The sequence below is a fragment of the Cyprinodon tularosa genome, unplaced genomic scaffold (genome assembly GCF_016077235.1).
Source record: "Cyprinodon tularosa strain WSP-4 unplaced genomic scaffold, ASM1607723v1 ctg52, whole genome shotgun sequence".
NCBI classification, from domain to species: Eukaryota; Metazoa; Chordata; class Actinopteri; order Cyprinodontiformes; family Cyprinodontidae; genus Cyprinodon; species Cyprinodon tularosa.
In genome coordinates this window covers 2,307,392-2,332,460 of record NW_024039252.1, presented here as the reverse complement: position 1 = coordinate 2,332,460, position 25,069 = coordinate 2,307,392, and the positions used below count along the sequence as shown (strand labels likewise).

At 37.0% G+C, this 25,069-nt stretch overlaps 3 protein-coding genes across 5 annotated transcripts; 1 reads left to right on the top strand and 2 right to left on the bottom strand.

Annotated features, from left to right (window-relative positions):
- Positions 1 to 30: 30 nt before the first annotated feature.
- dhx30 (DEAH (Asp-Glu-Ala-His) box helicase 30) lies at positions 31 to 7,823 on the bottom strand. Of its 3 annotated transcripts, none has more exons than XM_038303751.1 (19): positions 7,539 to 7,813; positions 7,193 to 7,329; positions 6,981 to 7,091; positions 6,589 to 6,843; positions 6,359 to 6,508; positions 6,126 to 6,278; positions 5,471 to 5,935; positions 4,756 to 5,136; positions 4,379 to 4,457; positions 4,197 to 4,301; positions 3,936 to 4,111; positions 3,619 to 3,825; positions 3,449 to 3,530; positions 1,870 to 2,063; positions 1,629 to 1,788; positions 1,369 to 1,526; positions 996 to 1,099; positions 767 to 906; positions 31 to 449 (listed from the first exon to the last, which is right to left on the bottom strand). In XM_038303751.1, the coding sequence occupies exons 1-19, from the start codon at positions 7,708 to 7,710 to the stop codon at positions 196 to 198; spliced, it is 3,483 nt and encodes a 1,160-aa protein (XP_038159679.1). In that variant the 5' UTR covers positions 7,711 to 7,813; the 3' UTR covers positions 31 to 195. The 3 variants fall into 3 exon arrangements, 2 of the variants coding, with proteins under 2 accessions (XP_038159679.1, XP_038159680.1); XM_038303752.1 differs by having other exon boundaries at positions 4,379 to 4,454; positions 7,539 to 7,808; XR_005282353.1 differs by lacking the exons at positions 31 to 449; positions 767 to 906 and having other exon boundaries at positions 1,604 to 1,788; positions 7,539 to 7,823.
- A 1,214-nt stretch (positions 7,824 to 9,037) lies between these two features.
- Positions 9,038 to 12,456, top strand: LOC119795687 (chymotrypsin-like elastase family member 3B). The gene is given in 9 exon segments (XM_038303805.1): positions 9,038 to 9,184; positions 9,345 to 9,433; positions 9,717 to 9,799; positions 10,029 to 10,154; positions 11,244 to 11,380; positions 11,474 to 11,616; positions 11,699 to 11,752; positions 11,754 to 11,852; positions 12,313 to 12,456. Coding segments are annotated over 9 exon segments (789 nt in total). The 5' UTR covers positions 9,038 to 9,144; the 3' UTR covers positions 12,331 to 12,456.
- A 135-nt stretch (positions 12,457 to 12,591) lies between these two features.
- wrnip1 (WRN helicase interacting protein 1) lies at positions 12,592 to 23,457 on the bottom strand. Its single transcript, XM_038303804.1, has 7 exons — positions 22,870 to 23,457; positions 21,250 to 21,444; positions 17,645 to 17,883; positions 15,985 to 16,208; positions 14,640 to 14,795; positions 13,097 to 13,176; positions 12,592 to 13,003 (listed from the first exon to the last, which is right to left on the bottom strand). The coding sequence occupies exons 1-7, from the start codon at positions 23,422 to 23,424 to the stop codon at positions 12,722 to 12,724; spliced, it is 1,731 nt and encodes a 576-aa protein (XP_038159732.1). The 5' UTR covers positions 23,425 to 23,457; the 3' UTR covers positions 12,592 to 12,721.
- Between the last annotated feature and the right edge of the window lie 1,612 nt (positions 23,458 to 25,069).

Sequence of the window (25,069 nt, the reverse complement as noted above, 5' to 3'; positions counted from 1 at the left end):
AAACCCGTTTGCTGGATTTTTCAAACATAATCTAGTGATTGAGTTAATCTATAAATAAGAAGCAGCTTCATAACTCCACTGAAGATTTCAAATCGAGAACATTCTCAACCTGTTCGGAATATCATCTTAAAGTGCTTTTAAAAACATGCTTCAATATGTGAATATGTCAAAGTTCAGATGCAGAAAATCATTTATTTAATCTACCTCACTTTCTGTGTAGGAAATCTCAACAAACGGATTCGACTCCGTGTTGTTGAGCAGCTCTACAAGTAAAGATATGAGGCGTCCGTCTTGAGAAATGATAGCGTTGCTGGGATTGTTGAAGTTTCGGTGCAGCATAGCCTGAACGGAAGTACGTAGCTCCCAGAGTAGCTCCCATGTCTCAATTGGCACTTGGCAGCGGACCAGAGAGCGGCCAGGAAAAGATACTTCCACCTTGTTGTTATTAACTGAAACGGCAGGAAAACGGGAAGAAAAAGCACCTCAAACATTTTTTATATTTATGATTGACAATCCTGGCAGCCATAAATCCATAAACTATAAATAGTCTTCTTAACATAGACTGCAACAGAAAGCTTTCATATTGTTAAAAGAAGGCAGACTTTACATCCTGAGGAAACAAAGATGCATTCAAAGTAACTTTGGAAAATATTAATGTATCAAACATTAATTTCCTTAAAACCTACATTCATGTATCAAAATACTTTCCAGAAAATGTTCTGCAGACAGCCAGCTACAAATGCTGCCATCTCTGCAAACCGAGTACCTGTCTCTGAAATGTCACAGTCTGTGAGCAGCAGCAGGGCAAGGGGGTGAACCACAGACGAGTCCCTGATGAAAACATTCCCGTTAGACTTGACCGCACTGTAAAAGGTCAGCCAACGACTGGGGAGATCCTCTTTTCCTCTGCAACAGTGGGCAAGACAGAAAGTGAACATAACACATTATCCAAGTCAGTGTCATGCTGTCAGAGAAAGGTCTGATCGTGATCGAACCTGTTCACTGAAGAGCGATGAAGCAGCACCGGACCACTGACTGTGCGGAGAGCCAGATTATTGGGGCGAAAGCGCCCCCCTTTGGTAATAACACCTTTCTTTACCTTTTAAAAAAAACAAAGCATGTAAAACAAGGTTAGGCCAACATATAATATTCATCTTGTTTAGGTAAAAACTTGTTATACTTCTGTCAAATAATGCTCATTAAGATCAGAGGTAAGACATCCTTATAATACCTTTAAGAAATATTTGCACTAGCACAATGTAAAAGTTAGGAAAACAAAATGTAAAAGTTACTTTTTGAACCACACTGACCACTCAATGTGATGTTATAAAGTTTCAAACATAAATACATAACTGAAAAGTTGTGTACCTGGATAAGGTTGGGGTACAATCCAGCCAGCAGTACCGCCTTAAGCAGCTCATCCTGGCCGCTGTGCTCATTGTAGAGCGATGTATGACGCTGGCACTCACTAGCACGAGAAACCAGCTCTGCTTCCTGCAGGTTGTCGCTGAACTGGGAGATAAGACCTACCATGGAATAAATCAAGACCAGGAACTGTGTTAGCAAAAGGACACTCCATTCAAAAATGCAGAAGAACACCAACCTCAATAGGTGTGGATTAGACAAACCATTGATAAATCGGAGAGAGCCTTTAGACAAAACATATTTCTGCAAATATTCATCTCTGTCTTCTCTGTCTCCCTCGAGTTGGACTTTTCTCCAGCCCAGAACCGCTCGGCTGAACACCAGATAGTCACTATAGCTGGAGCTGCACAGGTCATCTTTGACCTAGACAAATAAAAAATGTTTTGCAATTCAAATGTTGAACTAAGTCTTCATGTAGCATTTCTATAAATCCATAGACCTTACCTTATTTACAAGTGCTCTGTTTTGAAGGCTGTTGTGGAATGGGTCTCTGGTTAGACATGCAGCCACCGACAACATAGGCAGAACACATCTAAACAGGGCACTCAGAACCAGGACTTTGCCGAGTCGTGGGTCACATGACATACAGGCCACACGCTCTCCTAAAGGAGTCAGGGTTTCTGTCCGGTCTAGGACTCCTGACAAACCAAGATGATATATATATATATATATATATATATATATATATATGACATGCAACAAAGAGGATTCTAAATGATTGAAATGGAGGCTTCACATCAGATATGGGGTGTGTTCGATTTCAGAGGCTGCATCCTCCAAGGACCCGGGCTACTTGGACTGTTTTTGGCTATGGATTCAAACAGGTCCAGCCTTCTCCAGCTTCCACTGCTCGTTCGCTCTGTCGCCTAGACACCGTGGCAGTGGACACGCAAAGAAGGAAAAGAATGGATACCAAACTTTTCACTACTGTTGTAAAGTCGTCACAAATATATCTACAGTAGTAGCCATTAAAAATTTCCCCACTTTCCTTGATGGGCCCTTGGCTTGTTCCCTACAATTCCTTTTTAAACATCAATATTTGTATTAGAATATTCTTTCCGTCATTATTTGTGGACATTTAGATCTAAAGAGAAGCGTAATCTCATGGTCAGACCCTGTAATTCAGTGAAAGGGTGGAATCAGAGTAAAAAAATAATATCTCCAGTGGCTGGTAGTTGGAGGGAATTTCGATGGGAGTTGGAGGGAAGTGGGCAGCCATTCGGGTGGCATTTGAATGGAAAGGACCACTTTGAATGCTGCCACTGTATAGCCCCCAATTTAAGGCCCTCGGCAAAGACTGCCAGGGGCCCTCTTAATTAAGACAACACATAAAAACAGATACATTATACAGATACAGAAATTTTAATAGAATAGACATACATTTGTTCTACGGTTTTTCCCTTTCTTCTTGACCCTTGTCTCTGCATGTTTTGTACTCAGCTGACTTTTCATTCCGTCTCAAAAGGAATAAAAGTTTTTTTCCAAGCACTGAGCTCACTTAGCTAATTGCTCCTTCCCGTGTTTCCAAAAAGGCGACAGCCAAATTAAATAACAGTCCTTTTCACTGTAGACTTGATCTGCTTATCTGTTCTCCATTTTTCATTTGTATGAAATAATAGCTACATGAATCATATCACCAAAGTCTCCAGTAGCAGAAAACAGTTGCTAGATTTGGCACTAGGCGCTTTTAAAAAAAATTCAAGTGCTAGAGGGTTCTGAAAAGTCGCTCAATATAGCAACAAAAGCGCCAAGTTGGCAACACTGCTCTTTGAACCGTTTGTTTTCAAATAGTTTGCTGCTGTCTGAATTTTCTGAACATGTGCAGCAAATGGACAGATACAATGTGGTTGACACTGAAAGGGGGGGTGGGGGCACTTTAGCGAGGCTGCATTTATAACAAGGAGTCTTACAACCCGAACAGGCCTCGGCTCCGCGATATGACTTTGACCGAATAATTTGGCCTTCGGAGGAAGCAGCCACTGAATTTGAACTTAACAATTGACGTGGATCCAAGGTCCCTTACCGATATCCTGGAGGTTCTTGACTGCATCTTTCACAGCTTGTGGCTCTGGACTGTCCAAGACTTGAGATAGGAAGTCTACAGCCTGTTTAAACACATTTATATTTTAAATCACATAAAACCATAAAAAAAAATAAAAAAAAGTATGCAGAAAAATAAATAAATAAAAGTACCTTGCAGTTTGGACTGTGGATTTTAGCCTGCAATACTAAACTTTCCAGAGGTGTACGCAGGATTTCAGGAACAGGAAAGAGTGTCATGCTTTCCAGCTGTTTCCTTGGGAACAGGTGATACGACTGCCCCGGTTGGCAACGTCCTGCCCTTCCTTTTCTTTGAGTTACATTAGAATGAGATATCCACACTGTGTCCAGACAGGAAACCTGGGAAATAAGAATAATTAAAAGCAGAAAACCAACATGGATTTGTTCTACAGAGAAAAATAAGTTTGCCATCTCTCAGATTCTAACATGAAAGAGTTAAAATCAAAAACCTTTGTCCGCTGGTCATAATTCTGCTCCTTGTGAGTTCCTGTATCCACCACATGAACTATATCATCTATTGTAATGGAGGTTTCAGCTATGTTAGTGGTAAGCACGATCTTCCTTTGACCAGCTTTGGGCTTCTGGAAAACTAGTTGCTGGTCAGCTACTGATAAGCTTGAGTGCACTAGAAATAGACCAGAGAGGAAATGAGAAAAATGTCATAAAGTTGAAGGTAAAACAAATAATGTCTAAAAACTATTTATTCTTACATGGCACAATCATGTGATTGCCTGATAAAAAACGTGTTTTTTCCTCCAGTTTTTGTTGAACTCCTTTGATGTCCTGCCAACCAGGTAGGAAACACAACACCGCACCTGCAGCATTAATAGAAACAATATTAGAAATATAACTAGATAAAGCAAGAATTATTACATTAGGGAACATTAGTTACCTGGCTCTCCATGTCTGTCGATGTGCTCAATGACGTCAGCTACTAAGTCAAGATCTGGGGAGGCCTCTTCCAACCCCTCCTCAAAGAAGAAGCCAAACATAATAAAGAAACAAGAAATTAAATGGAAGAAAAAAGCGAAAACACTGCGAGTAGGGTACGTATAAACCAACAAGACTGATATTGTATAGCGCTCAGGTTTATTTCTACACATTAATCTGGGACTGCTCCCACAAAGTAGATTTTAGTGTTAGCTAACGCAAAAAATAAAGCAAGAATTGAGTTAATTCTTGTTAATGCACTTATGCAAAAAAAAAAAAAAATAGAATAGTTAATATTTAGTTAAAAGGCTAATAGATCTAAAAAGTTTGAAGTTTCACCTCATTTGCATTCACCCGTCTCTGGATTTGAGCAGAGCGTCCCATCTCCCTCATCACATCCTCAAGGTATCTGTCCTTCACTGGGTGCATGAATCCTGGCACCTTTATGACAGGGCAGCCTCCAAAGTACTCTGCCAGCCTCTGGTTGTCCCCGGTGGCGCTCATAAGCACAACCCGGAGGTCAGGGTTCTCGTTTAAGCTGGAGCGCAGCAATGCCAGCAACAGGTCCGTGTTCACATCCCTCTCGTGGACCTCGTCCACAACAACATGACTGATTCCTTTCAGGGTGGGGTTTGACTGCAGCTTCTTCAGCAGCACACCCACTGTGAGGAAGAGCATGGACCCTCTGCTGTTTTCAGGAGGTCGGCTCTCAAGTCTCACCTATGAAAGGAGCAGTTCTTGCATTAACATTATAACATTTCATTCTGATTTTTTTTTCTACACTGAATTGAATTTTCATCTGTCAACTTTACTTGTATTTTATCAACTCAAAAACAAGTTTTTTTATATATATATTTAGCATAAAAAAGCACAATTATGAAGGATAAGCATGAAGAGAAAACGTAGTTTTCAAATTTCTAATTTAAAAAGGAAAAAAAAAAAATAAAATTATATAATATATATATATATATATATATATATATATATATATATACACACACACTTAATATGATGAATATTTTTTCCTCTGAATGGCTTAAAGTTGTAACAGTACCTGATATCCAATGTGGTGTTTAAGATGTGGACCCATCTCATGAGCGACTCGATGAGCTACCGACACGGCACTGATCCGACGAGGCTGAGTCACCAGGACGTTGCACTCTGCTCCCTCCCCCCTTCTCACTTGTTCTTCCAGCAGAAAGCGTGGGATCCGGGTGGTCTTACCACACCCAGTCTCGCCGGCGATCACAACCACCCTGGAGGAACGCACGGCCGAGACCACGCGCTGCTGGTGGGCGTCCACAGGCAGCTCCACACTAAGTCCAGGGTTTGCCTTTTCCCATTCCTCCTGCAGGTGGCAGCTGAGCCACCGAGCCTGATGCTGTGACAGGGGCTTGTAAGGCTTGCCAGTGATGGCGTCCGCTATGAAGACCTCTTCTCCTTCCTCCTCATTCATTGTCTGTTGTCCTCTCGACTCCTCTTCCTCCCATAGCTTCTGTATTTCTGTGGCAACCGGGTACTGTGAGGAAATATTAATGATAAATAACCAAATCAAAAAGTTTAATCTCTCACATATAGGGAAGTTTAATGTTTTATTTTGATAAGATGGGGGCATGAAAACCTTCAAATAGCAAAAATCCTCTCACACGATTAGCATAAAAAAAAAAGACATAAAACCAAACAAGCAGGCATATGGAAAGAAGACTGACCTGTGTTAGATAATCCCTGATGTGTTGCTCCAGATATTGTGGAATCTCCAGAAGGAATGGACGCCTCTCTCTCTCTCCAGCCTCCTTTACTTTGTCTCGGTGGTACTTTGCATGAGTGAGGGGGTTATTGTCTTTATCCAAAAGCTCAAGCTCCTGCACCAAAAATCATAAATATTTTAACACAGTTCTGACTTGCAGGTATACACTTTAGTTTCACAATTTCTCCTCATAACCTTCAGCTTCATGCAGGCAAGCGCTGCAGCTCCCCTCTCTGCCATGACTCGGCTGCTCGCCGTCGCTCTGAACGTCATCTCCTCCGGCCAAAGCAGAGTCAGCTCACATTTTTTAAGTTTCCCTCCTGCTGTTCTGAAATGCATTAACTCCTGCAGATACAATTAATCCAGGTATTGATATAAAATAAGCGATAAGCTGTCAACATAAAAAAATAAAGAAATCTACATACTCTGATTCTGTTGGCTGAAGTGGCCACCTGGATCACCCTGGTCAGAAGAGATTTAGGTTGTGGAAAGAGAGAAAGGGCTTCAGACACAACAGAAGCATCCTCCATAGGAGAGGAAAATTCCTCTCCTCTGGGGACGGAAACATTAGTTGTCCGGTGGTTCTCTTCATTGTCATAGAGATGGGAATGTAGTCCTCCTCTCACCCGACCTGCTCTCCTTTTAGGGAGCTGATTGTTCGGACCGATCACACCCAATTCCTTAGGACAAAAAATTAAAACCCAAACCTCAATTTCAAACTGGCATAAAAAAAAAAAAATAACCCAAAACATCTCAATGTCCTTCACAATGATGTATAAATACTTGAGCAAAGCAGTGATTCTGTAGCACAGCTTACTCTGAGTCTGAGACAGGCTGCAGCAGCAGCAAACCGCTCTGCATCAATCTTCCTGGATGCATAACCCTCTGCTGTAATCTTGCTGGGCCACTGAATTGTTACAGTTGCTTTCTGTAGGAACCCAATTACAAAATAAAATCATTTCAATCAACAAACATATACATTAAGAGGCACAGATGGATGCAGTGTATGTTCTGGAGGGATAAGCTGACCTTGAGACCATCATGTTCTGTACAGCTGTACTGGATGAGCTGAGAAAGGTCATTCACTCCTAACGACCGGGATATAGTGTTGTTTAGGAGGCTTTTGGGGTCTGGAAACTCTTTCTGAAGGTTTAGATTACCTTTAGCTAATAATTAAAACCAATTTGAAGACACGGTGAAAAGTTGGCAACTCTACACAAATAAACACACTTTCAAACAAATTATCCGCAACATTTAAACAAGTTTTTTTTTGTTTTTTTTTAACCACGTTTTTAAAGTTGAGTGTCCTTGAGGTTCTGCAATACTGCAGCTGTCAACTGTTAGCTAACAGGAGCTGGCCAGCATTTTAACTCACCTCGTTTACTGTGGAAACAGGGAGCGCTGTGCTCGAGAAACCTCTGTGCCTTTGTTCCATACCATCGCATTTCTCCTCCACAGTTAAAGGCTGTTTTTCTCCCAGCATGAACAAACTGGGACAGTTTGCAAAGCCCGTTCAGTCTCACGAGTAAAACACCGGGTAGCGCCATCTTTAAAACACTTCTTCTTCTGTTTCTGCGGGTGACGCAAGACGAAAGACTGTGTCGAGCGCCCTCGTCTGGCTGAAAAACACATTGTTTCCGGCAAACGAGGGAAACGTGTTTATGTTTGTCTGCATCAGTTTTTTAAACTAATTTGTGAGCCTTCATAATCTGTGAACTTTCATTTTTGATAAAGTGCCTCATAAATACTTGGAAATAATTAATCAAAAATTTTTTTCCCCACTGACAAACTCATAGTGTGATGTCTAAAAAATCATCACCCAGATTGCAAAAACAAACAAGACAGCAAAAAGCAACAACAAACCCCACCTACCTTCTCAAGTGATGAGGTTTGTTTACATAGATAATTTTACAGATAGTATTCTCAGGCATAATACTGCCATCTATTGTTCAGTACCGTCTCAGTTCATCTCTCTCAACTTGCCGTAGTTACTTTCGAGCGTAATGGGCGATCTCGCAATCGCTAGTTTGTTGGCTCTGCGCTGCCATAGCGCAAAGATGTCTGCCTCCATGGCTGCGAGACCCGCTCCTATGTAATTATAAATAACGAATTCTAAGGCAACACAAATATTAAGGTTAAGTGGCTCAGCTCATAGATGATAAATAACATAGTTATGTATAATATATTACATTCCTGACTGTATATCCCTGTAATTATTACACACTGTAGCTTTAATAGAGTTCAATTTCAAGTATTTCATTATAAGTTCAACTTCAGTTTCATTTTCAAATTACATTAATTTTCTAATGCCTTTAAATCTCGTTCTATATATTTTTTATTTGTGTACATTTTATGCCATTATGAGTCTTTAACATAGCACATCATGAATACAAAAAATACATTATCTTTGATAGTGTTTTAGCAGTTGTTTGTTCTTTAATTGTTTTGTATCTTATGTTGTCTTGTGTGTCTTGAAAAATTCCTGCACTCCTGCACAATCAGTAAACATGAAATCATCTGCTTATTTTAACTATTTTTAGCTTTTAATAATATAGAATTGTTGCCTGTTTTGCATCTGTATACATAAACGGCTTGTTCGACTACTGAAGAGGACCTAGAAATTGTTGCAAATAAAAAAAAAGCATTAAATATATCAATTTGTGTTCCTGAAGGGTAGCTTTAACATTAAATGTAGTGGATTGTTTTATATATTTTAATACAGGACCTGGCAAACGTTGGAAATATCAGCCACTATAGTCACACTGTGGCAACTGTAAGGTTAAAGAAAACCCCAAAACTGGTGATATTTACTATGAAAAAACTATGTATGTTGAGCTGCATATAGTGTTTACAATTTGCCAGCAACGTCACCTGCAGAATGCTGGGAAAATTCCCAGGTTTTATTTGCTTTTGTCTGGACTCATTCCCATAAATAGTGCCGCTTGATAAGTCACATTTCTTTCCTAAGAAAAAAGAAAAAGATGATTAAGGGACTTGTTTTCTTGCTGGTTGTCACATCTGGTAAGTTTAAAGTTAAGATGTAACAATTCTGTTTCCAAAAACCTGCAAAATAAGAAAAAAACTGGCACTTAGCCTTGAATCAAACAAAATGTGATTTAATCTCCTCTTGGCTACAGTTTTACACTTCTTTGCTTCATTTTTTTCTCTTGCTTTGTATAAGTATCTGGCTGTGGTGTGCCCGGTTTCCAGTCCAGTAGCAGTCGAGTGGTAAATGGAGAAGAGGCTCATCCCTACAGCTGGCCATGGCAGGTTAGTAATTGCAAATAAAATAAAAAAAAGTGGCATACTCAAAACCTATGTACAAAGGCATATTGCTACTTTATTTAATCAATTAAAGATAATTTTAGTTCCCAATTAGAGAACCATACTCTGTTCAGGCATTTTTAAGGTTTTATTAGAGTTATAGTGGTTTCATGGAAAGTCAAAATGTTCTTTTGCACCTCTGAAATATAACTAGGAGCAGCAAAATCTCAATAAAAAACATTTGTAACACATTTAGATTATTTATTTATTTATTTTTTTAACCCATTAGGTTTCATTGGAGTCTTTTTACCCCACCTGTGGAGGAACCCTTGTTGCTCCAGACTGGGTCTTGACAGCTGCACACTGTATAACGTGAGTTTATTGTAGCATTTGCAATAACTTGTTGGCCACTAAAAAAATGCTGTCTAATTCTGAAAGAAATACTGAAAATGTCATAGCTTTAATAATAATCTATATTAATAACTGTCTAAAAATCTGCGGCAAAATAATAATTATTTTTAAGTAGATCCCGAAAAAAATCCGTTGGTATTTCTCTATTTATATTTTTTAAGGAATAAACTAGGTTTTGCTTTCCATCCAGATTCCACACGTACAGGGTGGTTCTTGCAGAACATGATATGGACAAAGAAGAGGGACCTGAACAGTCCATCATGGTGGCAAAAATGTTCATCCATCCCAAATGGAACGATAACTGTGTCTCCTGTGGGTATGTTAAAATGCATTTGGGAGGGACACTTATTATTTTATCCAAGAACCTTAATGAAGTGATTGAAAAAAAATATATGTTTTTCAGTTGTTTATCAATATTGCGCAGGGATCATCACAGAGCATGTACAGCAGTCTGGCAGGGACACTCAAATAATTTCGAAGCATAGTGAATGTTGAGATTATTAACTGAACTGAAAAATATTCGCTGAAAACTGTTGCTCCTTATATTACCGCCTGTATCTTTAGAAACTACAATAGAAAGACAACTATTCACAGCTGATATCCAATATTTTGTATATCAGTATATATATATTTGGATATATATTATATATATTGGATATATATATTCCCTATTCAACATTAAAAATCACTAAACCACTCTTATTTTAAGACATGTGGTATAACACAAATATATCTAGTGTTTTGCTAAATGCTTGGCAAATAACCAGTATCTGTGTTCAAACATTCTTCAAATTCAGGAGTTTTTATATAAATCTTTAGTGACTTTGGTCTAACCACACAAGCTTTTCAATATTTTGGTTGAATGTTGGCCAGTTCCACTGGACAGAGCTGTGTTATGTCAAAATACAAACTTTGGCCATTTTGTTGTATGGTTAAGGAACTTTCCATATGGGACACTGGTTTGTGTCCAAGTTTTTTAAGGTTCTGATGTCTCAAGGTGTTGCTTCAATATTTCTGCACAATATTATTTCCTCACACTAACAGCACCAGCTGTTTCTGCACCATGCAATATTATGTTGCCACTCACACACAAGATGTGAAGGTATCCTCAATAGGGCTGCAAATAACGATTATTTTGCAAATCGTTAAACCTGTTGATTATTCCTTTGATTAATCGATTAACTTTTCATGAAATCAAACCAGGTGAAACTAAGACTTTTCCACTTGAGGAGGCTGCATAGAGAATATTGTTGGACAAACAAGATTTTTTTTTTTATCTTAAATGCAAAATGTTTATATATATATATTTTTTAACAATTTTGGTATAATTGCTGCTTAGTCAGCTAAAGGCATGTTTTAGAGTCTCTATTCTCCAGTTAATGATTGTTATTGCTCCCCTCCGTAGGAATGATATTGCTCTGCTCAAACTGGAGAAGAAGGCTGATCTCAATGACAAGGTTCAGCCAGCCTGCCTGCCAGAGCACGGCTCCCTCCTGACCCACAACCAGCCTTGCTATATTACAGGCTGGGGTCGTCTTTACTGTGAGATCCATCGTTAACAAGAATTGAAAACATGAAACGGTTCTGATAAGGTATTTGTTGAACACCTTTTTCTCAATGTCCTTTTCTTTAAAGCTGGAGGTCCCCGGGCGACCAGGCTGCAGCAGGCGCTGCTTCCTGTGGTGGATCACAGCGTCTGCAGCCAAAGCGACTGGTGGGGTAGCTCTGCTAAGACTACAATGGTCTGTGCAGGAGGAGAAAGCAAATCTGCATGCCATGTGAGAAACATTCGGAGAACTTAGTTTTTTTTTGACACACAGACTACTTAGAGCTTTAATAATGTCAGCTTGAAACTTGCAGGGGGACTCTGGGGGTCCTCTAAACTGTAAAGGTCACAACAACAGATGGTATGTTTGAAGGAGTGACAAGCTTTGTTGATGGTCGTGGATGTAACACCCCAAAAAAGCCCACTGTCTTTACCAGGGTTGCCTCTTTCATCCCCTGGATCAGCGAGGTGAGGGAATCAATTCCTAAACTAAATTCCACTCTATAATCTCATGTTATGAAAAAATATTTTTTCCCCTGAGTAATGTTTTGACTTTCGTTTTTTATCACACTTACGTTTCAAATTGTTCAATATTAAAATCAAAATAAAGTAAAACATACAGCGTTTTCAAGACAAATTAAGGGAAAAAGCTATAAAACCCAGACAAATCAAATTAAATGTCCCTAAAAACCTAATAACTGTCTGATAAACCTTTATGGCAATGTCTGCCATCTGCTGCTTGAGATAAATGGGGAAGGAATCCTTTCACATCGCTGGAAGGGAACTTTGATTTAATCTTGCTTTTAATTAGTTTTAATTCGGCCAAATCACATGAATGGTATGTGTATGAATGGTCTCTGGGTTACATTTAAGTGTGACAGAAATTTTTTATAGATAATGTGTGTAATTATGTTGTATTTTCTTACAGATTATGGCCCAAAACTAAGGAAACTCAAGAATTGTGCAACACAAAGCAATAAACAGATCGACCAACTTCTGAATATTATTTAATTGTATTTGTGATTGAAAATCTATACAATATAACTCTATCCAATAAAATACAGTATTCACATTTTTATTCTGAGAAATTATAAAAAAACTCAAAGGCCAAACTTTAAAATGTATTTAGAATGCTTTGTGGAAAAAAAATAAATTAAAAAAACCTGTGATTTAGTTTGCTTGTATTCTGAATGTTTATCCTTTTGTAAATAAGCAGGTTTGAGAAAAAATGTTTACAGCTGCTGGGAACATTTACAAACAGCTGCTAATAAGCTCTTTGAGTACAAGACTGTTTTAATTCAGTAGATTTGTTTTTTAGCTGCAGAGTAAATAATCAGTCAAGGTTCTGAAGGTGTCCAGGTGAAAAAGTTAACTCCCCGCAGCTCCTCAGGCAGATACTCCTGTTCCACAGGGCCGCTAAATGCTGGGTTGTATTTATAGTCTTTAGCATAGCCTAGCTGTTTCATTAGCCTGGTGGGGGCGTTGCGGAGGTGCAAGGGAACAGAAGGAAGGGGGCCTTTGTGGTTTCTCAGACAGGCTTTCACATTGGAATAGGCCTTGTAGATCTCCACAGACTTGGGTGCTCGTGCGAGATAGATGACACACTGAGCAAGGATTACCTAAAATGGAAAATGACAACACCTTGGTAAAAATAGTGGAAAGTAAAAAAAAAACAAAAAAAAAAAACTGTCTGACTGGTTGGGCATGCCTACCTCACATTCAGGCATCCCGATGAAGTGGCAGGCCTGGAAGGCAGAAACAGCCTGAGTGAGGGCCGAAGGATCAGCCAAACCTGGAAGATAAGAAGAAGGCAGAAGTTAAAAATCTATTTATTAATTCAATTCTAATTACTGAGCAGTTGTTATATAGGGTAAAGCAACATTCTTTATATAGGTGAAAATCAGAAACACAAACTTAAAACACAAGAGACACATTATAATGGCTGAACTAAGTAAACTGAAACTGTAAAAAAAATGTTAATAATAATAATGCTGCAACTAACGTTTTTATTTGCAAAACGATTAATATGCCAATAATTTTTCCAATTAAACGATTAATAATCAGATAGCAAAAGGTTCCTTAAAGAAGACTTTTTACTAATTTAAACCAGGTGAAACTCACTTTTCCACAATATGCTCTATCCAGAGGAGTTCAAAATAAATATTGACAAAAGAAAATTTTTTTTATTTTATTTTTACATTTTTATAAAAGTAAAAATTTTTTTAATATTAAATGCAATTTTTTTTTTTTTTTTTTTTACAATTTTGATATAATTACTGCTGTAAATGGGTCACTCTGTCAGCTAAAGGTATGTTTTACAGTTTCTACATTCCAGTTAACGATTGATAGACTACAAAATTAGTTGACGATTATTTCAATAATCAAAAAGTTGTTTCAGCCCCAATCATTTTAACAAAAGGTTTGAAATAAAAATAAAAAAAAGAGATAAATACAGAGATAAATCAGGTATGAGGTATGAGGAGCTGTGGGAAACGCCCTGCAGAGATTCCTACACTTGATTTGTAAGACTCATTTTAACCAAGGGATCAGCTAAACCCACCAACAAATCCATCAACGGGGATGGATCATTGAACTGGATAAGATAAAAATAGGGCAGATGGATGGATGAATGAATGAATGGATGGATGGATGGATGAAAGACAAACCCATAACATGGATGATTGTTGACAAAAGGCTAGATGGATGAATGAAGTGGCAGACTGATAGACCTTTAAACAAAGGGTTGAATGTATAGTCTGGAAATACAAATGTTCTATACATCATACTGTGACCAAAAAAAATCTAAGAATCAAAAATCCATATTTCCCTAAATCATGTGAGAATGCTGCACTGGGTTACTAACACACAATCCTTCAAATAAACACAGTGTGCGGATCTAAGGATGTGGACTGCAGGTCAGTCTTTTCAAGAATTAAAAACGTTATCACAAGAACAAACAAATATATGAATAAAGACAAGGAGAATTTCGATTGTTATTTATTTACAAAAAACGAGCACATGATCAAATAAAATAGATGCCATGACACAACCTTGTGGATAAAAGGAAAAAAAGACAATAAAACCTTAATTGTAAAATGTGGCTTATTGTGATATTAAAGACTCCACCCAGAAGCAACACAATTTATATTATTTCTAAAAGAGTTAGGAATCACATTGAGTGATTTTTTACAGTATTAAAAGGTACAAACTAAACTAAAAGAAATCAAAGTTATTGCTATAAATAGCTTGACCTACCTACGTCCTCACTGGCGAAGCGGACCAGCCTGCGGGCCACATAGAGCGGATCCTCCCCACCCTCCAGCATGCGGCCCAGCCAGTAGAGGGAGGCGTTCTCATGGGAGCCTCTCATGGACTTATGCAAAGCAGAGATGCAGTTGTAATGCTCCTCACCTTTGTATGAAATGCACCCACATATTAACACGTTAACACAAATTTCCTCACCCTGTGATGCAGCAAGTTTTTCGGACAGCTGAACACCAGAAGGTCAACACAGAGGACAAAACGTCTGATGACAGCGAGTATGTGAATGACTGGAGAGGGAGCATTTACATTCTGTGGATTTTTGGAACCTAATCTAATAATAAATGGTACGAGAGAAGTTATGACAACTAAGCGGATAAAGGGAACAAGTGATCTCTGCATTAGTTAGCTGCCACAGCTATGAAGCTAACAATCGCACTGAATAGAAACAGTAAGACTCAGTAACTGTGATATAATTAGATTTGTAAAAAACGTTAAGGTGTTTCTAACTGTGAATTAAAATGTTAGTATTTGGTACAAGAAATGAAACAAAAAAACATGTTGTCTAAAAGTTTACAGCCTGGGTAGATTTAGATTTATTACAATACCTCTTTCAGGTAAAGGTTTCTGATATGAAATTAAAGATCTCTTAAAAGATACCAAAAATGTATTAAAATATCTTAACTTTACCTGTAGCTGTTTATATAACAAGAATTTAAATACAGCATTTGAAAAAAGATACCCTTGTGTAAAATCTTTACTGATGTTAAGGCAACCAACGCATTTCTTGGTTTCCAGCAACCTCTTGGAATGTTTCCATGGTTATTTAGATGATTCATCTTTTAGGCTGATTCATCTTTTAGGTTGGAGGACCTCCTGCTATTCTTTACTTCCCTCTTAAGGTTAACTTTCAGATTAAAGGTAGCAGCATTACTAACCATAAGTTGAAGGTCAATCCTTTTTTTGTGACCAACTTCCATTTCTTTTATTTTTTTATTTGATGTGATGTCTTGAATAGAAGTTGAATTAACTTAACTGCCCTATAGAAAAAACGTATATGTTTTTATCAATTTTCTTTCATTAATTTGTTATCTAAATCAAATAGATTTCATCTATTAAATAGATTCAATAGATTTTGATAAAGCTATCAGAGAGCAAAATATGCTCGATATATTTAATATCTGTGAATCATAAAACATCAAATATATTGTATAATAGATTTTATATCAGTTTAAATAGATTTTGTTCTAGGTCCACAATGAATAACCTAACAACTCTTTATTCAGCTTTTCCAAGTTTTTTCAGTTAACATTGCTAAAATAAGCAGGTAGAAGCTCACCAGCTTTATCATAGAGGATATGGGACCTCTGGAGACCCTCCTTAATATGCTCCTCCGTCACCACAATCTGTTGAGTAAATCCCTCCTTTGTTGACTGGTTTGCTCGCAGTGAGTTCATCTGAGCCTGAACAGCCAGCTGCAGACTGTTGAGTCCAGTCCTTGCATCTCCGTCACACAGGTAAGCTATGGTGTCCAAAGCTTTCTGTTCGATGTATATAGTTGGTCTGAAGGAAGAATGCAGAAGACATGGTATAGGACATCAGGTTATTATTGTCTCTGGATATAGAATGTATTACAAAACAAACTCTTCTGTTACAATGACATTTATTTTAAATTTTTTTTTTACTTTTTAAGATTGTATTGCCTTTTACAGACATGAGTAGATGAGTTAACAGTTTACTAAAATCTCCAGACATTACTTGTGTAAAGAGGTTTAAGCTGCTATAAAAGCAATTTCAGGAACAGTTTCATTTATAACCGTTATGCAAATATCTTTAAAGAAATTACACTAAGCTAATTGCTAATAAATACAGGCAGTCTGAGTCTTCCAAATCTGATGTGGTGCGGATCTTTAAATGAGACCAGAACAGTACTCGTCATCTCTGACTGACTTATAATCAGACTAATGTTGAAAAACTGATGCTTTTAGTTGCAGTCTGATTATTGATAATCTGCATGTCCTGAATCGGCTTAATAGTGATGAAAAGAAATGTTTCTAATGTTGGTCTCACAATGACTACGACGCGGCTGCTGTGGACCTGTGACTTGAAGGTTGCAGGGAACCCAAATCATTAAATAAATCAATGTAAGGGCTCACATCAGCCACAGTGCAGTGCGGATGTTGTTACCAAGATTGTGCCAATCAAGGAAGCGATTTCACAGGAAAGACATTTGGACTGATGCTGTAACTGTCTCTTTATCAAGCTCCGAAATTTTACAAATCAGACATGAAAAGTTGGGGGTCCCACAAGAAAACGGTACGGGCGTTTTAGAATAAAATTAAACCACCTTCAGCTAACTTAAATAGTCAAAACAAAAAAGTAAAAAAAAAAAGAAATACAGGGAAATAGAGGAGCTATTGGAGGATGGATAGGGATATTTATGCGCACAGACAACAAATTCTGCTCCCAGAGATGGTGTAACCATCGCCTGGTCGCAGAGATCAGTGTGAGCGACTTTTTGCGAGCGCCTGCACCACAGCATGTTCAGAGTAAGCCCAGGCTGTTCCCCACAATACTGTAGTGACAGAGAGCTGGTTAAAATAGTTTAGTAGAATTTGCATGCCAATATGGCAAGTTGGATGGCCTTTCACTGACCAGATAGTTGTTTTCTTCCTCCATGTCACTGACACAAAGATAACATCACACAAGTCACATCTACAATAACAAATAAAGCATTTACATGATCTCAATGAATGACTGCTAAATTAAAGAATTGAATCGGGATCACACGCAAATAAAACAAAAACAAAAAACGGGTAAATTAGCAAAGTTTTGCTTATTTTTTATAAGCATGTGTTCTACGATCAGCCCTCAAGCAAATATAGATATTTAAAATATTTTTCAATAAGGAGAAATTCAAGAAAAAAAGACTAATGACTCTTCTTTATCATAAATGAACATATGTTACACAGAAGCAGTAGTGGTAATAGAGCACTTACTCATTGCTATTGCTCTTCTCTCTAGAAAAAGAATCTGTTGAACCTTGTCCCCAGACTTGGATCCCAAGTGCAGCCAGAGCTCTGTTCAAAATGGAGCCCATTGCCTCAACTGAGAGCTTCTCCAGTACCAGCACCCGGCACCTGCTCAGCAAGGCAGCATTTACCTGGAAGGATGGGTTCTCAGTGGTCGCTCCAATCAGAGTGACTGTACCGCACTCTACATGGGGCAGGAAGGTGTCCTTGGGATGCAAACAAAATGGGGAAAAGAACAACTTCACTGATGGGAAAATACTAGTCTTCATCAACTAAAATGAGAGAAATTTTATTCCTTTAACTTTTTAAAACCGCTAACATTAAACCAAGCTTTACAATTACATGATTAACCTCTTAATATCCACCTCTATTTGGGAAATTCTCGCCTATTTTACATACCCAAATTGAAAAGCAAATAATTTAGGAACTGTAAGCCCAAATTGCATGTGTGATCCATTATTTGAGATCTAAAACCTTCTAGTTTCTGAATATATACACATGAAAATTGGGTGAGTAAAACACCCAACCTGCATCAGTTCAAACAAGACACAGAGTTGTTGTTTTTTTTATTCTCGAAATTAATAGGTCTTTTTTTAACAGCAGTTATAAGGACATGCTTGCTTGTTGTGGCTGCTTTGTCATGGTGCATTTTGACATGCTGCTATATCTGTGTCAATTGTGCTTTGGTGCTCGCTATGTCCATAAAATGAAGTAGGTGGTTAAATTGTGGAGAATCTAAGCTTTCCAATGATGTCTAACATTTCTATATTGATAAACATTCTGCCAGTGTAATTTTTATGTATTCTGAGTTATTATTTGTAAACGCTTTAAAACGATGGGTTTTAAGAGGTTAAATGCATGTTTTTCTTGAGCTACTACTGCTGCATAGTATCCCAGCCACATGGCTTAGTAACTGCTCTGTACAGAAAAAGAAAAACAGACTGAGTTTAAGATGCAGCAGTGATTCGAAAATAGTTTTTAGAAAAAATGTTTCATGGACAAACAAAACTGAAAGTCAGGAAACCCTTGAAGGTCCTCCTCAACATGAAATCACTACAGAGGAAGAAATCCAAGCCTGATTAGATCAAATGTTACAAAGTAAAGTGATATTTTTTTCTTTTTCCAGGGAAGAGGGGATCAAACAAATAACATGTTTTACCCAATTTTGCCCTAAATGAAGTTACAGCTCAGGAGAAAACTAAGAGTCAGGGAATCTTTGAAGATCCTGATGATGAAATCACAACAGTGGAAGAACTGGGAAGCAATTTAAATGAAATACTAGATGGCAGAGATGATTTCCTCCAGAGGAGAGGACCGTAAAACAGATTGAAACGTTCATTAAACTGTACACTTTTACAAGCTCTCCAACTTGGTTGGATGAATGCCGAAACTTTATATCCCAGTATCCTGTAGAAGTTGTTGGGCAGCTCTATTATGTGCCAGCCTTTGCCCCATTCATACACATATTTTCCCACAGAAGAAATCTCCCAAGTTCTAATAAAATGTTTTGAAAAGGTCATTCCCTTCAGGTCCCATATCTTTCTCATAGTCTATTTTGTACTGGTCAAATGATCCAGATGGTATTGACACTTTTTTGTGTTGTCTACACAGCTTTGTCATGTGAAAGATGTCAGGAAGCTTTGCTTAAAATTCGGGAAGTTTGTCCCATCATTCCCCAACCATAAGCTGTGGAAAATGCCAGTATTATTTCTCTTTCCTCCCCAAGAGTATTGTGACATTTGCTACTCCATCTGGAAAAGAAAACAGTTTCTCAACCACACTGATGTGATTGCCTGTGATCTCTAAACCAGTCAGGGAAATGTAACATCCTGTAATTCCTACTCCAGCCATCGACATTCCTGTTAAAAATCCAACCCAGTTGAACCGTCTGTCTTCTGTCATTTGTCGAAGAAGGAATTTAGTGATGGGGTCAAAACTACTTGAAACAAGAAACCTACAACCCTCAAAGCGCAGACAATTAGATCTTGGGGAAATACTAAATAATTAAGCTGCCACTAAAAAGACGAAGAAATTGTTAATTATGATGCATCTATGTACTTTTGAAAGTTTACCAACCACTTTAAAAACTGTTGGATGAATACTGCAATGCAGGGCATTCTGAACCTGAGCGTCGGCAAAAACATTTACCAGTCAGCATCCTGACATTTATGGAGCTCTATCGGCAACTCCATTATGTGCCAGTCCTCTCCTAACATCCATAATTTCCAGGGAAATTACATATTACATAAATTTCACTGAAGAAATCTACAGTCCTAAAAAAACATAAAAAATTACATAAAGAAAAATATCAAATACTAATAAGAACAAATAAAAAAAAATTATATTTCTTATAGTAAACAAATAAAAACTGAAAAACGACAACAACAACAAAAAAAAAGTTAATGTAATATGGCTTTTTGTTTTTTTTCCTAAAAGAGGCTTTAAAACAATAAATAAATAGAAATCAAAAACTAAAAATAAGAAATTATGCTGTTTTTAAAGTGAAAAATAGCACAATAAAAAAAAAAAACACAAGAAAATTATTACTCAATTTTTTTCTTTAAGGAATTATCTTCTGAGGCAGACTCCAATAAATTGCAATTCTTTTATATATATATATATATATATACACATACATATATATATATATATATATATATATATATATATATATATATACATATACATACATATATATATATATATATATATATATATATATATATACACACATATACATATATATATATATACACATATACATATATATATATATACACATATACATATATATATATACACATATACATATATATATATATATATACATATATATATATATATATATATATATATATATATATATACATATATATATATATATATTAGGGTTGTCAAAAGTATCGAGACTCAAAAAAGTATCGATACCAAAATGATGTATCCGGATACAATACTCGTTTTTAAAAGTATCGATACAGTGCTACAGTGCTTTGTTTCTTAACCAGTTTGGCTAGTGTCATTGTTATGTGTGCAAAGCATAGCCAAGGAAGGAACACTTAATTTTAATTTGATAAGTTTTTTATAAAGCTTGCTTAATATTGTGCACAGCAAACAACCTCAAAATATTGTTCTTATTGTTTATTGTATTTATTTATTGTATTTTATTTATTAATGAAAATATTTCTGTAGAATTTGGGAGTCTTTGTTTTTATCCTTGTGGTATCGAAAATGGTATTGAGTATTTTCCTTAGTATCGGTATCGAGTTGAAAAGTTTAGTATCGTGACAACCCTAATATATATATATATATATATATATATATATATATATATATATATATATATATATATATGATCAGAATTTCAGATTAACCATTTCTGACATTTTCTCTCATGCAATTATGTGACTAACACATAGCCTTTGGGTTTTTATTTTTTTAAGAAAAGGGCAAAAAAAAAAAGCCTTACATAATGTAAATGGAATAATTATATGTGTATGCTGAAATGAAATAAGTAAAATCAAATAACTGAACGTCTCTGATAAAGCAGTGCCTTTTCTGCTCCAATACTCTACCTGCTGTGATTTGTTAAAGCGGTGAATTTCATCAATGAAGAGGATCGTCTTCCTCTTGCACAGTTTGAGCTCGTTCTGCGCCTGCTTGATCACCTCTCGCACTTCGTTGGTGGATGTACTGGTGGCGGACAGTGTGACAAAACGGGCAGTCCCTTTCTTTTTACTTGTGCTGGCAATGATGTGGGCTAGGGTTGTCTGAAGAAAACAGTCATTAAGAAAGAAAATGAGGACAGAGCACAAGAGTAAAGCTGTGGAAAATTTAAAACATTCCGATACTGTCAGGTAGTGGGAATTTAATTTAGTTCTAAACATTTAATTACATTTAAACATGTCAATTAATAACAATCTAATTGGAAATTACCGAAGTTTGATTTAAAGTTTTTAACCATTGAGGCAAAAAATATTTGATAAAGTGTCTTAGTGAAATGGCAGACATTTATTTCATAATAAAAGATTTGATTTGGATTTACCAACCTATTTTCCTGAATATTAAAATCAAATGTAAGTTTCTGCCATATTTATTTTTTAGTAAGAAAGAGCTCATCGTATTAACTAGACTGCTGAAAATATTTTATGCAGATGCAGAGATGGTGATGTAAGACATAGCAAAAACATCTAAATTGCAGCACAGCCTTTCTGCCTTAAGCTACTAAAACATTAAAGTGTAGATTAAATCAAGCACATAATATATGGACTGATTGGAAATTTTATTCAATTATCAATATTTTTAAATTAATCTGCTTAACGATTCCAAAGAAAGTCAGTCACATTTTGTTGTATGGGATTTGTTTTTAGATCTGGACAACTATGAGGAAAATATCCTATCGTGTTTTGAATAATAATCCACATTGCCTCCTCTTTCTTTCCTGTCATTATTGTTTGCCCAAATCTTTACCAGCTTTATCACATCTAGTGCTATAATTATTATCCAAAGAGGGCATGGCTGCAGGTTTTGTAGCTTGCTGAAGTGTTTATATGCAGAGCTTGGGCATGTGGCAATTAATGGTTAGAAATATTCTATGAATTGCTTTCAAGTAGCCTTATGCAAAATGCAGACTAATATATTGATCATGCAATGAATTTACAAGCTGAATTGATTGACAACATATCAGCAGAGGTGCACATCTTTTCCATTGTCATTACTTACACTTAGTAATTATTCTGCATAAAATTGATATTTACAAGTACTAATATCTACATATATTGATCATTTAATATGTTTTTATTAAACCTGCAGAAACACATAATTTTGACTTTACCCCATAAAACACAAAATCTATTTCTGAAAAGAGCATGAATTCTGTATTTATAATCTTTAATGTTACTATATTAATGTGCATAACTAACCAGTGTTTCTGTTAATATATCAAAATTAAAATGTTTTGCTACCATCTGTATTAGAGGGAAATAAATGGTAGGGGTGGCCAATGATTGGCTAAGGGTGGCCATGCCCCCCATCTAGTTCCGCCCCTGCATATTAGGTGATCAAATAGCTAATTAATAAAGATAAAGGTGATGGCAGCTTTTCCCATCTTCTTCTAAGTCAGTGGTTTAATTAATGAAAAGTCAGGATTAAATGATGACTAGTTTAGTACATGCATCCTCTCATCATCTGCACACCTTTCCACATCCTGGAGGCCCCCAGAGAATTAGAGAAGGGATCTCCTGAGAGTCCAAAAGCGATCTGATGAGCGTGTTCTGGCCGACCACTTTGTTCTGGCCAAAGTAATCCTCCAGTGTTTTCGGTCTCAGAACTTCCGCCAAAGGTTTGTTTAATGACGACAGGTTAATGATCTTCTCTGTGTCACCGTTTAAAACAGATGGACCCTCTGTAGCCGCGATTCCCGACCGAGGCTCCGTCAGTGCGCGTTTAGTCCCCTTATTGACAGCAGTAGACACGGCACTTCTGTCGGCCTGAACGTCAGGTTTTCCCTTATTGGTCTTAAAAAGAGCGAACATCGAGGAGGAGTTAGTCCTAGCCATGGTGGAGGGAGAGGAGGAAACAGGATCCGAAATGCGCGGTTTCTTCAGAGGAGGGCCGCCCTCCTCAGACAGCCTGCTGCCAGCAGCGCTGCTCAACAAACATGCGTCCAGATGCTCATTTATTGTCTCACATGTAAAGCCTTTCAAACAAATAGGACACTGGACGGATTCCGAAACTGTTCGGTCCGCCATGTTGGTTCCCGCGAGTTATTGACCCAGAGTCACGTGACCAAAACAAAAACTCTGGGTTCCTTCCTTGAAGTCAGCTGAGAGGTGTGGGAGGAGTACGGAAATCTCAGAATCTCAGGGCCACTGAAAAATTTTTAAAAGTTAACAGATTTTTTTTTTTTTTATTTCAGTATATTATGAGAAAAAAAGTCACAATTCTGACTTTTTTTTCTCAGAATTCTAACTTTAAACTCACAATTCTGACTGAATTCAAACAGCTAACAAATGTGTTAGCATCAAACCATAACCATGTCTGTTTTAGAGACTAGCTCTCTTGTTTTAATCACCTTCTGCTCTTCCATTAATGAAATAGCATCAGCAGGGACCCCTCTGGCACGTAAAAAGTTGCCTAATTCCAAAATGTTCCACCAGTGTGTTACTGCCCTTCTCAAACAACTCACATCTTTGTCAGTGAAGCTGAGTGCTTCCACATCTCTTCCTTCATGGTGCCCATCTACATTAAGATCCAAAATCCTGAGATTAAAGTCAGAATTCTGTAGGAAAAAAAGTCATAATTCTGAGATTAAAGTCAGAATTCTGAGATTAAAGTAAGAATCCTGAGAAAGAAAGTCAGAATTCTGAGATTAAAATCAGAATTCTGAGAAAAAAAGTGAGGATTCTGAGATTAAAGTCAAAATTCTTTGATTAAAGTCAGAATTCTGAGATTGAAGTAAGAATCCTGCGATTAGTCAGAATTCTAAGGAAAAAAAGTCAAAATTCTAAGATTAAAGTCAGAATTCTGAGATTAAATTCAGAATTCGGAGGAAAAAAAAAATCAAAATTCTGAAATTAAAGTCAGAATTCTGTGAAAAAAAATCAGAAGTCTGAGATTAAAGTCAGAATTCTGACTTTTTTCCCCCATATTGCTGAAATACTATTTAAAAATCAGTACACTTCAGTTGCCCTTATCCACTTGCGTATCACCGAAATGAGAAATGCCTTTCTCAGAAGAACTTCTTTTCTCATTTTTTTTTCTGATTACATAGATTTCCGTTACTCTAATAAAAAAATCTCATATCTTATAATTATGAGATAGCTAATAATCATGAGTCAGCATCTCATAATAATGAATTACAATCTTTTAATAATGAGGTAACTAAGTCATAATATTAAGATACTTTTTTTAAATTATAAGCAGGGGGACTCATGGCAGAGTTAGATGTAACCTTTGTATGACAGAAAACCTTTGGGTCAAAGGAGGATGGGATGTCTGACAGGGGCAGGAGAGAAAAATGCTGAGGTTGATCCTCTTTCTGCTTGAAGCCTGTGGTCTTCTTCATTCCTGACCAAACATCTCCAATATTGTCCTGCTGCCACTTGCTTTACGGACACTCTCCTATGCCTCTTTCCTTTATTTAATCTTAAATTGGTTCTGTATAGCCTACTCCTTAACAGTCACTGTCTCCCTTTCTAAAACACTAATTTCTTATTAGTAAACAGTTCCTTTAGATCACTCGTGATTCAGGGTGTATTATTGGGGTAGCATTTCATTGTTGTGGTGGGAATGATTTTATGTACCCAGAAGTTAATGTAGTCAATCACACACAGTAATTACAAGTTCTCTCCATAGAAAGCTGACAGTACATTCCAGTCTGTAGCCTCAAAACAG